Source organism: Mesoplodon bidens, assembly GCF_964165515.1.
Source record: "Mesoplodon bidens genome assembly, chromosome: 4".
Taxonomy (NCBI): Eukaryota; Metazoa; Chordata; class Mammalia; order Artiodactyla; family Ziphiidae; genus Mesoplodon; species Mesoplodon bidens.
The window spans coordinates 53423011-53437015 of record NC_138160.1 but is presented as its reverse complement, the minus strand read 5'-3'; the positions used below and the strand labels follow the sequence as shown (position 1 = coordinate 53437015).

General features: G+C 38.4%; 1 protein-coding gene across 1 annotated transcript in view; it reads left to right on the top strand.

Moving 5' to 3' along the window:
- The first annotated feature begins 66 nt into the window (after positions 1 to 66).
- The window catches only part of CENPK (centromere protein K), a 51303-nt gene continuing 37364 nt past the window's right edge, over positions 67 to 14005 (top strand). The window contains exons 1-3 of the mRNA XM_081230810.1: positions 67 to 152; positions 3684 to 3738; positions 10475 to 10625. Of these exons, the coding sequence (XP_081086936.1) occupies positions 10509 to 10625 (117 nt within the window). The 5' untranslated portion in view covers positions 67 to 152; positions 3684 to 3738; positions 10475 to 10508. The remainder of the gene's footprint in view (positions 153 to 3683; positions 3739 to 10474; positions 10626 to 14005) is intronic.

Here is a 14005-nt window from a genome sequence, read left to right as displayed (position 1 = left end):
AGCAGCGGCGCGGCCTGTTTGTCAGCGGCCGAGCAAGTTCCGGGATTGGCTGGGAGCAGAACCAATCAGCAATCAGCGCGCGCGGGTCCCGGGCCGCGGAGCCGCGTCTCCGGTAGACTGAGACGACCTGAAGTCCGGGGCTCTGCGTGGTGGTAAGCGATGCGCCGGGGAGAGCGCCATAACGGTTGAAACTTGCCCCGAGGTTGGCAACTCCCAGGATAAGGAGTTGCAGCCCCAGTGGTGGGACCCTTACCTCCGAGGAACTGAATACCTAACGTCCAGCTAGGCCTTGAGTCCCGTTCTTTTCCGGCTCTAGAATCCCACCTGTTAGGACAGAAAGACACAGGGGTGGGGAATTGAAAGAATTGGTTAACTTGCGGGCTTCCCTTCAGGTGCTCCAAACATGTCTTTTTTCCTGAGCTTCTTGTTTCTTTCACACAGCCTCTGAAGAAGGTAGTGAGCGCTTGTTACTGTGGGGAGTGGGGCGTGGGGCGTAGGGGGTGGGGAGGGATTGGGCAGAAAACCAGTCATGGCTGGTAACCTAAGTGGCCCAGTTAGGACCATTCACCCTTCTGCCTTCATTCTGGTCTAGGTTTCCATCTCTTAATGGCCTTCTGGACTTAAACTCTCTTCTTTAAAAAAAAAAAAAAAAAAAAAATATTGTGGTAAAAACACAAAATTTACCATTAAAAAATTGAGGTATAATTGGCATATGTTGTATTAGTTTTAGGTGTACAGCATAATGATTCAATATTTGTATATATTGCAAAACGATCACCACAGTTAGTCTGGTTAACATCCATTACTATACATAGTTACAGAATTGTTTTTTTCTCCCCGTGGTGAGAAATTTTTATGTCTCCTCTTTTAGCAATTTGCAAATATGCAATACAGTATTATTAACTGTACTCACCATGCTGTACATTATATTCCCATGACTTACTTATTTTACATTTGTACCTTTCAACCCTCTTCACCCATTCTCCCCCACCCCTGCAATCTTTGGCAACCACCAATCTGTTCTCTATCTGTGAGCTTGGCTTTTTTGTTTTTATTTTTTTTTTAGGTTCCCCATATAAGTGAGATCATGTGGTACGTCTTTCTCTGTGTGACTTATTTCACCTCGCATAACACCCCCAAGGTCCATCCATATTGTTGCAAGTGACAAGATTTCATTCCTTTTTATGGCTGGATAAAATTTACCTATCCATTTGTTATCTGTTTATATTACACGTTCTTTATTCATCAGTTGATGGATGCTTAGGTTGTTTCCATATCTTAGCTATTGTAAATAATGCTGCAATGAACATGGGACTGCATGTTTCTTTTTGAATTAGTGTTTTTGTTTTCTTTGTATAAACACCCAGAAGTGGAATTGCTGGATCATATGGAAGTTCTATTTTTACCTTTTTGAAGAACCTTCATTAATTTCCCATAGTGGCCACACCAATTTTCATTTTCACCAGCAGTGAACAGAGGATACCTTTTTTTCCCACATCCTGGCCAACACTTGTTTTTTCTTATCTTTTTGATAATTGCTGTTCTAACAGGTGTGAGGTGATATCTCATTGTGGATTTGATTTGCATTTACTTGATGGTGTTGAGTACCTTTTCACATAACTGTTGGCCATCTGTATGTCTTTGCAACAATGTCTGTTTAGATCTTTTCATTTTTAAATAAGATTGCTTTTTGGCATTGAGTTGTATGAGTTTTTATGCATTTTGGGTAGTAACCTCCTATCAGATATATGATTTGCAAATATTTTCTCACATTCAGTAGGTTGCCTTTTCATTTTCTTAATAGTTTCCTTTGCGGTGCAGAGGCTTTATAGTTTGATATAGTCCTACTTGTTTAGTTTTGCTTTTCTTGCCAAACCCCCAAAATCATTACCAATACCCATGTCAAGGAGCTTACCACTTATGTTTTCTTCTAGGAGTCTTGCGGTTTTAAGTCTTACATTCAAGTCTTTTAACCATTTGGAGTTAATTTTTGTGTATGGTGTAAGATAGTGATCTGGTTTCATTCTGTCCAGTTTTCCCAACACCATTTATTGAGGAGACTGTCCTTTTCCCATCATATATTCTTGGCTCATTTGTCATAAATTATTTGACCATATATGTGGGGGTTTATTTCAGGGCTCTTTATTCTGTTTCGTTGATCTCTTTGTAAAATTTACAATCTTAATCTCTTCTTTTTTATCCAATAAATATAACTTGTCAAATGCCCTCCATAAAACACTGCTTCCAAAAGCCTACTGAAAGCCTTCTGGTTGCCTATTTCAAACCAGATAAGTCTCTTCTTTACTTTTGCTTTGAGGTGGATCCCAGATACAGGGAAGTAACTGCCCATAGGAAATACTTCTTAAAGGTTTTTTTTTTTCCCCTAAATTTTAAAGGTTCCCATTATTTGACACGTCCTACCTTGGAAGTCTCATTTCTTCTTTGTCTTCTGCTCTAATCAGACCAGTTTCTTTTGTGTCTCACAAATTTTACATGCTCATACTTGCCTCCAATCTTGTTTCTAATGCCTTGAGAGCATCTCCACAGCAAATCTAGCCTTCACCTTTACAGCTTCTCATAATCATTATCATTCTAGGGAGTTAGTACTGTGTACTGAGCAAAGCCATTCGTTCTTACAGGTAAATTTCTTTGATCTCTATTGTGAATTCTGAAAGCACTTGCAGGCTTTGTTGTATAATTTATCACATCATAGCACTTCTAACTACCTGAAATCATATCAGGTATTTAGTTGTCCATTTGTTTATATTGTCTCTTTTCAGTGAAAATGTATGCTCCATGAGGACAGAGACTTTTTCACCTACACAGCTAGAGCCATAGTGTCTGACGAATGGCACACATTAAGACAATGTGTTGGATAAATGAATACAACTTAGAATTACATGGGTACTTTCTGTTACTTGATTTCATGTATATTACTCTTTTTTCCAATGATAGTATGAGGTTCTTTAATTAGTATTAGGTCTTGGTATTAGATCTTTTAAGTTTGTATGCCATAGTATCCCTAAATATAGCACTATTGTTCTTTAGTAAATGATTCAAAATTGTAGTACCAACTGAGGATCTCAAAAGATTGACTTGTTCTCTTTACAGAAAGGTAGATTTAAGGATACAAATTGTGGGGAAAGGATAAATTTAAACCCTTAAGCGATTTTATTTATTTGTATTCTAATGCTACATTGAGCTGCACATTCAGCTAACTTGTTGAATATCTATATACACATACACACACAGACTTTCACATTTTGCATACTGATAATGTATTTTATTGGTTAGTATTCTACAAAGCAGGGAAAGTTCAATTTGCACTTAATTTCTAAATTAAGGTATATTTAAAACAAATATTTATATAATGTTAGAATAATTTTAAGCAAAAAAGTCAAAAATTGTTAATGACTTTATGGCTTTGTGAACTTAACTATATCTTTTGTATGTAGCAAGGAAGATGTTTAGTGTAAACATTTTTGGATATGGCGTAAGTAATTTAACCAGCTTTCTACTAGTTGACGTTCAGTGTTGGCTATTAACATTAATATTAATGTTAATTGCCAATACTGATATAGTTCTTTATATGCTAGGCACAGTTCTAAGAGCTTTACGTATATTAACTCATTTAATTGTCATAGCAATCCTATAGAGTAAGTAATATTATCTTCATTTTACAGATAAGGAAACCAAGGCACAGACAGTTTGAGTGACTTGTCCAAGGTCATACAGCTTGTAAGTATTGAAGCCAGAACTTAAACCAAGACAGTCTGATTGAAGAGTTCACTCCCATAAAGTTTTTTTATAGATAATGTTGCAGTAAGCGTACCTGTGTAGACTTATGCAAATGTATCTATCTGTAGGATTATTCCTAGGAGTAGAATTTCTGGGTCAAAAGATAAATGCATTTAAAATTTTGATGGATATTGCTAATTATCCTACAAAGGGATTGGTCTACAAACAGTGCATGCCTTTTGTTCTACACTCTTGCCAATATTGTTTTTTATTAATTTTTTCATTATTGCTAATCTGAATGAAAAATAACTTGTTTAATTTGCATTTTTATGACTTATGAGTAAGGATAAGTGCATTTTTCTATATTCAAAAGGTAATTTTTTTAAAATTCCGCATTTGTGTTCTTTGCTCATTTCTATTAGATTGTTTTTATTGTTTGCCTTTTTATTGCAAATACCATACAGATGTGAAAAGCCCCACACAAAATAAATATAAAGTTTATAAATTGTTATAAGGTGAACACCTTTATCACCATGCAGATTAAGAAATAAAATTTTGATAATCACTTCGGAAGTCTCTCCATTTGACCCATCTGAATCAGAGCTCCCCATCTCCTTTTACCTCCTATCTCCCTCCCACCAAAAGTATTGGGTTGGCCAAAAGATTTGTTCGGTTTTTTCCCTACGATGTCCCTATAGCGCTTAGTTGTCTTTAACTTCATTTGAAACAATTTTGTTAGATTGTATTGTGACCGCTGTCATATCTACGTGCATTTAAAAAAAAACTTAACAAAATTGGTGAATTTTTGTGTAGCCATTTTAATATTGAAGATGGAAGAAAAACAACATTTTTGCATATCATGCTTTATTATTTCAAGAAAGGTAAAAACGCAACTGAAACACAGAAAAAGATTTGTGCAGTGTATGGAGAAGGTGCTGTGACTGATTGAACATGTCAAAAGTGGTTTGTAAAGTTTCGTGCTGGAGATTTCTCGCTGGACGATGTTTCACAGTCAGGTAGACCAGTTGAAGTTGATAGCAATCAAATTGAGACATAGAGAACAATCAACGTCATACCACGCAGGAGATAGATGACATACTCAAAATATCCAAATCAAGCGTTGAAAATAATTTGCACCAGCTTGGTTATGTTAATTGCTTTGATGTTTGGGTTCCACATAAGTTAAACGAAAAAAACCTTCTTGACCGTATTTCCCCATGCGATTCCCTACTTAAACATAATGAAAACGTTCTATTTTTAAAACAAATTGTGACAGGTGATGAAAAGTGGATACTGTACAAAATGTGGAATGGAAGAGATGGTGGGGCAAGCTAAATGAACCACCACCAACCACACCAAAGGCTGGTCTTCATCCAGAGAAGGTGATGTTGTGTATTTGGTGGGATTGGAAGGGAGTCCTCTATTATGAGTTCCTTCCAGAAAACCAAACAATTAATTCCAGCAAGTACTGCTCCCAATTAGACCAACTGAAAGCAGCACTCGACAAGAAGTGTCCGGAATTAGTCAACAGAAAATGCATAACCTTCCATCAGGATAACACAAGACCATATGTTTCTTTGATGACCAGGCAAAAACTGTTACAGCTTGGCTGGGAAGTTCAGATTCATCTGCCATATTCACCAGACATTGCACCTTCAGATTTCCATTTATTTCGGTCTTTACAAAATTCTCTTAATGGAAAAAATTTCAATTCCCTGGAAGACTGTAAAGGCACCTGGAACAGTTCTTTGCTCAAAAAGGTAAAAAGTTTTGGGAAGATGGAATTATGAAGTTGCCTGAAAAATGGCAGAACATAGTGGAACAAAAGGGTGAATATGTTGTTCAATAAAGTTCTGGGTAAAAGTGAAAAATGTGTCTTTTATTTTTACTTAAAAACCAAAGGAACTTTTTGGCCAACCCAATAATTAATAGCCTGACTTTTATAGTGATCACTTTTTTAGTTTTTTTTTTTCTTTTATGATTGGTTGGTTTTTTCTTATTAATTTGTGGGCACTCATTATTCATTAAGGAAATTAGGTCTTGGGTGCCAAGTATATTACAAATTTCTTTCTTAAGTTTTTAGGTTTTAAATTTTAACTTTTTAATGATATCTTTGTCCATTTGGAATTTAAAAAATTTTATACAGTGATTTTACTTAGTTTTGTCTAGAAAGGCCTTTCCTAATCCAAGATCTAGAAAATGTTTTCTCCCTGTTCTTTTTTATGGTTTGGATTTTTTGAGGGATGGAGGAGTAGTATAAAGATTGAGACATATATCTAGGCTTATTTTTCCCCACAAATACTATGCATTTGTTAAAAAGAATGAGGGAGGTGTGTATGGGCCAAAATATACCTGAAAAAGAAAAGCAGTGTATATCATAGGTCTGTAAATGTGTGACTCTAGAAAGGCTTTGTATTGTGTTCCATTGTTCAATTGCCTATGTGCTGATTGAACACTATCATAATTAGTATTGTTTTTAAATAAGTTTAATGTGGTAAGGCAAGTCTTCCCATCTTAATCTTCATGAGGGTCTTGGCTGTTTTTGGTCATTTGCACGTCCATATAAATTAGAATTAGTTTGTCAAGTGCCACAAAAACAAACAAAAACTCTTAGAATTTTGAAATAAGATTGAATAGATCAACTTGGGAGGAATTTACATCTTTACAGTATGGAGTCCTCCAATCTATGACATATCTACGTTTTTAAAAGCTCTCTGTTGATAAATCATAGATTAAGCAGTATAAAATTTAAGTTTCATATGAAAGAAGTATTTTTGGGGGGTGGGTTATTCTGGTTTGCATTTGGTGTTGTGGGATAGACATCCTCATTTTTTTTTTATTGCTCTGTCCACCTCCTTAAAGTTACCCAACATTGAATCTTATGCCATCAGACCGTACCACCGATCATTTCTCCTTGCAGCAATTATCTAGCAGGATTATGTCAGGCTCCTTCATTCCTTGAAGATTTTTAGCTCCTCTCCTGCAATACTGTTGTAATTCTTGGTGATTTTAATATCCATATAGATGATCTCTCAAATATGGCCTCTCTTTCTCTTGACCTCCTTTTCTCCAGTGGTTATATTCTCCATCTTATCTTAGCTACTCACTCCTCTGGTCATACCTGAGAGACTGTCATTCTTTCACTTTGTCTCTGTCTTCACCTATGCTGTTACACTGTAGAGGAAAACACACAACCATGTTCTACTTTCACTTTAAATTAATGACTACTAATCTCAAGTGGGCATTTAATGTTATCTAGTAATCCTACTATTTTATCCTCTTCCACTCTCTTATATATCTATTTTATACATTTTTTGTTCTTAAATCTCCAATGCTTTTTCCCCATCTTCATTTATAGCTGATGACTTTAGTTACCATTTCATTAATAAAAGAGAAGCAATCCAAGTAGAACTTGCACAAGCTCCTACTAACACATTTATTCACCTACCTGTCTGTATCTGTGCCCCTAATATTCTGCCTACCTTCCCATTAAAATGGATGAACTGTATGTATATCTATCTTAGAACAACCCTTCTACTTGTGTATTAGATCTAATTCTTCTCTTTCCTCTCCTTTCTCTTCAGCATCAACAATGTTTGCTTCTCTTACTGTATCATATAAAGATGCTGTATTTCCTCCTAACTTAAAAAAAAAAAGCAAAAAACTCCACCCCATATCTCACTACATCTGGTACCTCACTTCTCCTTCCCTTTAGAGAAAAAAATTCTTGAAAATGTTTTATATACTGGATATGTCCAATTCTTTGCCTTCTATTCTCTCTTGAGTCTACTTCAGTCAGGCTTTCACTTCCACCATTATCCTGAAACTACTTTTATGAAGGTTAACAATGACCTCCATTTTTGTATTTACTTAAATGAAATTGTGTGACAAGTTACTCCAAAACTTATGTAATAGGAGTGGGGCAGGCATGCAGCCATTGGGGCACAACTATTAGCATGGCGGTTAGAGGTCCTGCTCCAGCAATGGTCAGTCTTGCAGTGGTCCTCGCAGCAGAGAGTGCAGTATGAGGCGGACTGTGGGCTTCTCCCCAGACCCTCGGGCCTCAGGCTGGTGGGTGAGCAGGGGGGCCCAGGGACAGGCTAAGGGCTGTGTCCCATTGAGCTCCAGAGCCCTCGCCCTGGCCACCCACTGGCCGGGCCCAGGCCTTGAAGCAGCAGTGAACCTCTGCCCTATCCCTACCTCCTCGACCTAATGGTGGTGGCAGTCTCCATCCGTCGCAGTCCGAGGAACCTGGTTTGGATGGCCTGAGGAGCCTGAGGGCAGGTTGGGTCCTGGGCGCCTTGCTCCCTCAGTGATGATGGCTGGTCAGGGTCTGGGGACCTGGCCCTGAGGGCGCCGCCAGCTGAGATCTGTCTTTTCAGCCAGGCCTGGGCACTGGCGGGAGGGCCCAGACTGGGTGCAGGACAGATGCTCCTGGGCAGGATAACTGGCCTGCTCCTGGGCAGGATACACAGCCCCCACACAGGGGGGCAGGATAACCTCCTTCTCTTAGCCAGGGCCTGGACCTCAGAGGGTGAAAGTTGAGCCTTGGGACCTTGCCCTCTCTTGTCAGAACAGAGAATAACGTTTGTTTTGTTGGAGGTTTACGGGAACATCGTGACCTGACCGTGACCTGACCTCAAGAACAAAGGACCTGACTTGAAGAAGTCTAACCATGCCCATCCCTCACCTTTCCTATAAAAGGGCTTTGCTGAAACTTTTCAGGGAGTTCCGGGTTTTTAAGGATGAGCCACCAGTCTCCTTGCATGGCCCTGTAATAAACCTTTCTCTGCTCCAAACTCTGACGTTTTGGTATTGTTTGGCCTCACTGTGTGTCGGGCACACAGACTTGCATTCATTAACAGAGATGTAAAACAACCATTTATTGTGCTCAGTGATTCTTGCATCAGGAGTTCAGACAGGACATAGCAGGGACAGCTTGTCTCTGCTCCACAATGTCTGGGTTATTATCTAGAAGACTCAGAGCCTGGGGGCTGAATCATCAGAAAATTTGTTCACATGCGTGTCTGATGGTTGATGCTAGCTTTTGGCTGGGAACCACAGTTCCTTTCAGTGTAGGCTTCTCCAAGTGGTCCCTTTATTTGTGCTAGTTTGGGCTTCCTTATAGCATGACTGGGTTGCAAGTGAGTATTCTGAGTGAGAGAGAGAGACAGATGTAAGCCTTTTATGACTTAGTCTTGGAAGTCATGTGACATCACTTTCATTGTATTTTATTCATATAAGTAGTCAGAAAGGCATACTCAGGTTCAAGGGGGGGTGGGTAAAGAGGCTCTGCCTCTAGTTGGGGAGTGACAACCTGAAATATTGCTGACTATTTTTGGAAAATACAGTCCCTTATCCATATTGCCAAGTAAATTGTCAATTCTCTGTTTTTGTCTTATTTGACCTATCACTAGTAGTTGATAGTTCATCACTCCTTCCTTGAACACTGATCTTGGATTTCAGGATATCATACTCTTTTTTTCCTTTTATCTTATGCGTCACTCCTTCTCAGCCTATTTAGGTCACTCCTTCTCAGACTATTTCCTCATCTCTTCAGTCTCTCCAGGTCTGGAACTCTTCTCATTTCTATCTGTACACTCTTCCTTTTCTGATCTCACCTAGCCTCATGGCTTTAAATATTTGTATGGGGGTGACTCTCAAATTCTAGCTCGAAACTTTCCCATGAACTGCAAACATGTATATCCAGTTGCCTAAATAGCAGCTCCACTAATAGACACCTTAAATTTAGCACGTCCTGAACTGGATTCTTAAACAGCATCACCTCATGCCTTGCTGAATCTGTTTCTTCTGTCATCTTCCCCATCTCAGTAACTGGCAACTCCATCTTTCCAATTGCTTAGGCCCAAACTTTTAAAATAATAATTGATTCATCTCTTTCTTTGACACTCTATAAACAGACGGTTAGGAAATCCTTTTGGCTCTATCTTGGAAATATATTTAGAATTGGACATTTTGTACTCTCAATATTATCCTGGTCCCCATCTTACTTGGATCATTGCAGTAACTTTCTAACTGGTTTTCCTACTTCTCTCCTTACTGGCTGTAGTTATCCAGAGTTATAATGTTAAAATACAATTCAAATCATGTCATCCCTCTGGTCAAAACCCTCTAATCACTTAACATCCCAGCCTATGTCGTTAAAATGACTTGCAAAGCCCACATGATCTCATCCTTATTATCTCTCTGACTTCATCTTGTGTTCTCTGCTTTACTCTGCTCTAATCACCGTGGCTACTTTACTGCTTTAGGACACAGCAGTCATGTTCCTTTCCCAAGGCCTTTGTACTTACATTTCCCTCTGCCTGGAGCCTCTTTCCCTAAATATCCTCATGTCTTACTTCCTTCTCTCCTTCATGTTTTTGCTAAGTTGTCAACCTCTCATTGACCTTATATGACCACCTTATGTAAAATTACATTGCCCCTGTCTGAGCACTCCCTGTGTTTCTTCCTTGTCTTGCTTTTCTTCATTGTACTTACAAATTATTTGATATGCAACACTATATTTTTTAAATCTTTTTATTTTATTTATAGCTTCTTTATATTTGTTTTAATCTTTTTAGTTTATTCTGTTTTCCTCACCTAGAATGTAAGCTCCATGGTTGGAGGAATTTTTGCATATTTTCTTCACTGTTACATCGTTAGCGCCTAGGTGAGTATCTGACAGGTAATGGGTATTCAACAAATATTATTAAATGACTATTTTTTCCTTCAGTTTTTCTTACAAGGCTAAGAAAATCACAAGGCACATGTCAGTGAATCAGCAACATCTAGATCCAGATAGTACTACAGATGTGGAAGATGTTACACATGCTGAAGAAGAACTTATTAAAAAATGTGAAGAAATGTGGAAAGATATGGAAGAAGTAAGTATCAAGACATAAAAGTGATATCCCTATTACTTACTATTACTTACTATATCCCAATTACTTACTACTTTAAGAAACTTTATACTAGGTGAGCTGTAGAAAGAGAAAAAATTATGGCAGTCCCTACCCTGAAGGAGATTATCATCTAATGGAGGCAATAACAAATTTTATTAGAAGTGTGGTGGTAAAGTTCAAAGAGGATACGTAGGAGGAGTACTAAACCTAGACTGAAGGGGCCAAAGATAGCTTTCTTAAAGAGGAAATAACTGAGTTCATTTTTTTTTTTTGCCATTTTTCACAGAATGTTTATTGAGCATCTGTTATTACCACTAGAAAGAATTCACATTTATTGAATGCTTACCATGTGTCAGGCCCTACTTTATTTCTTGCTGTGCAAAAATTATTTATTTATTTATTTATTTATTTATTTTATTAGTTTCTGCTTTATAACAAAGTGAATCCGTCATACATATACATATGTTCCCATATCCCCTCCCTTTTGCGTCTCCCTCCCACCCTCCCTATCCCACCCCTCCAGGCGGTCACAAAGCACCGAGCTGATCTCCCTGTGCTATGCGGCTGCTTCCCACTAGCTATCTACCTTACGTTTGGTACTGTATATATGTCCAGGCCGCTCTTTCACTTTGTCACAGCTTACCCTTCCCCCTCCCCATATCCTCAAGTCCATTCTCTAGTAGGTCTGTGTCTTTATTCCTGTCTTACCCCTATGTTCTTCATGACATTTTTTTTCTTAAATTCCATATATATGTGTCAGCATACAATATTTGTCTTTCTCTTTATGACTCACTTCACTCTGTATGACAGACTCTAGGTCCATCCACCTCATTACAAATAGCTCAGTTTCATTTCTTTTTATGGCTGAGTAATATTCCATTGTATATATGTGCCACATCTTCTTTATCCATTCATCCGATGATGGACACTTAGGTTGTTTCCATCTCCGGGCAATGTGAATAGAGCTGCAATGAACATTTTGGTACATGACTCTTTTTGAATTATGGTTTTCTCAGGGTATATGCCTAGTAGTGGGATTGCTGGGTCATATGGTAGTTCTATTTGTAGTTTTTTAAGGAACCTCCATACCGTTCTCCATAGTGGCTGTACCAATTCACATTCCCACCAGCAGTGCAAGAGTGTTCCCTTTTCTCCACACCCTCTCCAGCATTTATTGTTTCTAGATTTCTTGATGATGGCCATTCTGACTGGTGTGAGATGATATCTCATTGTAGTTTTGATTTGCATTTCTCTAATGATTAATGATGTTGAGCATTCTTTCATGTGTTTGTTGGCAGTCTGTATATCTTCTTTGGAGAAATGCCTATTTAAGTCTTCTGCCCATTTTTGGATTGGGTTGTTTGTTTTCTTGTTATTGAGCTGAATGAGCTGCTTATAAATTTTGGAGATTAATCCTTTGTCAGTTGCTTCATTTGCAAATATTTTCTCCCATTCTGAGGGTTGTCTTTCGGTCTTGTTTATGGTTTCCTTTGCTGTGCAAAAGCTTTGAAGTTTCATTAGGTCCCATTTGTTTATCTTTGTTTTTATTTCCATTTCTCTAGGAGGTGGGTCCAAAAGGATCTTGCTGTGATTTATGTCATAGAGTGTTCTGCCTATGTTTTCCTCTAAGAGTTTGATAGTGTCTGGCCTTACATTTAGGTCTTTAATCCATTTTGAGCTTATTTTTGTGTATGGTGTTAGGGAGTGATCTAATCTCATACTTTTACATGTCCCTGTCCAGTTTTCCCAGCACCGCTTATTGAAGAGGCTGTCCTTTCTCCACTGTACATTCCTGCCTCCTTTATCAAAGATAAGTTGACCATATGTGCGTGGGTTTATCTCTGGGCTTTCTATCCTGTTCCATTGATCTATCTTTCTGTTTTTGTGCCAGTACCACACTGTCTTGATTACTGTAGCTTCTTTGTAGTATAGTCTGAAGTCAGGGAGCCTGATTCCTCCAGCTCCGTTTTTCGTTCTCAAGATTGCTTTGGCTATGCGGGGTCTTTTGTTTTTCCAAACAAATTTTGAAATTTTTGTTCTAGTTCTGTGAAAAATGCCAGTGGTAGTTTGATAGGGATTGCATTGAATCTGTAGATTGCTTTGGGTAGTAGAGTCATTTTCACAATATTGATTCTTCCAATCCAGGAGCATGGTATATCTCTCCATCTATTTGTATCATCTTTAATTTCTTTCATCAGTGTCTTATAATTTTCTGCATACAGGTCTGTTGTCTCCTTAGGTAGGTTTATTCCTACATATTTTATTCTTTTTGTTGCAATGGTAAATGGGAGTGTTTTCTTGATTTCACTTTCAGATTTTTCATCATTAGTGTACAGGAATGCCAGAGATTTCTGTGCATTAATTTTGTATCCTGCTACTTTACCAAATTCATTGATTAGCTCTAGTAGTTTTCTGGTAGCATCTTTAGGATTCTCTATGTATAGTATCATGTCATCTGCAAACAGTGACAGCTTTACTTCTTCTTTTCCGATTTGGATTCCTTTTATTTCCTTTTCTTCTCTGATTGCTGTGGCTAAAACTTCCAAAACTAAGTTGAATAAGAGTGGTGAGAGTGGGCAGCCTTGTCTTGTTCCTGATCTTAGTGGAAATGGTTTCAGTTTTTCACCATTGAGGACAATGTTGGCTGTGGGTTTGTCATATATGGCCTTTATTATGTTGAGGAAAGCTCCCTCTATGCCTACTTTCTGCAGGGTTTTTATCATAAATGGGTGTTGAATTTTGTTGAAAGCTTTCTCTGCATCTGTTGAGATGATCATATGGTTTTTCTTCTTCAATTTGTTAATATGGTGTATCACATTGATTGATTTGCGTATATTGAAGAATCCTTGCATTCCTGGAATAAACCCCACTTGATCATGGTGTATGATCCTTTTAATGTGCTGCTGGATTCTGTTTGTTAGTATTTTGTTGAGGATTTTTGCATCTATGTTCATCAGTGATATTGGCCTGTAGTTTTCTTTCTTTGTGACATCCTTGCCTGGTTTTGGTATCAAGGTGATGGTGGCCTCGTAGACTGAGTTTGGGAGTGTTCCTCCCTCTGCTATATTTTGGAAGAGTTTGAGAAGGATAGGTGTTAGCTCTTCTCTAAATGTTTGATAGAATTCGCCTGTGAAGCCATCTGGTCCTGGGCTTTTGTTTGTTGGAAGATTTTTTTTTTTTTTTTTTTTTTTTTTTTTGCGGTACGCGGGCCTCTCACTGTTGTGGCCTCTCCCGTTGCGGGGCACAGGCTCCGGACGCGCAGGCTCAGCGGCCATGGCTCACAGGCCCAGCCTCTCCGCGGCATGTGGGATCTTCCCAGACCGGGGCACGAACCCGTGTCCCCTGCATCAGCAGGCGGACTC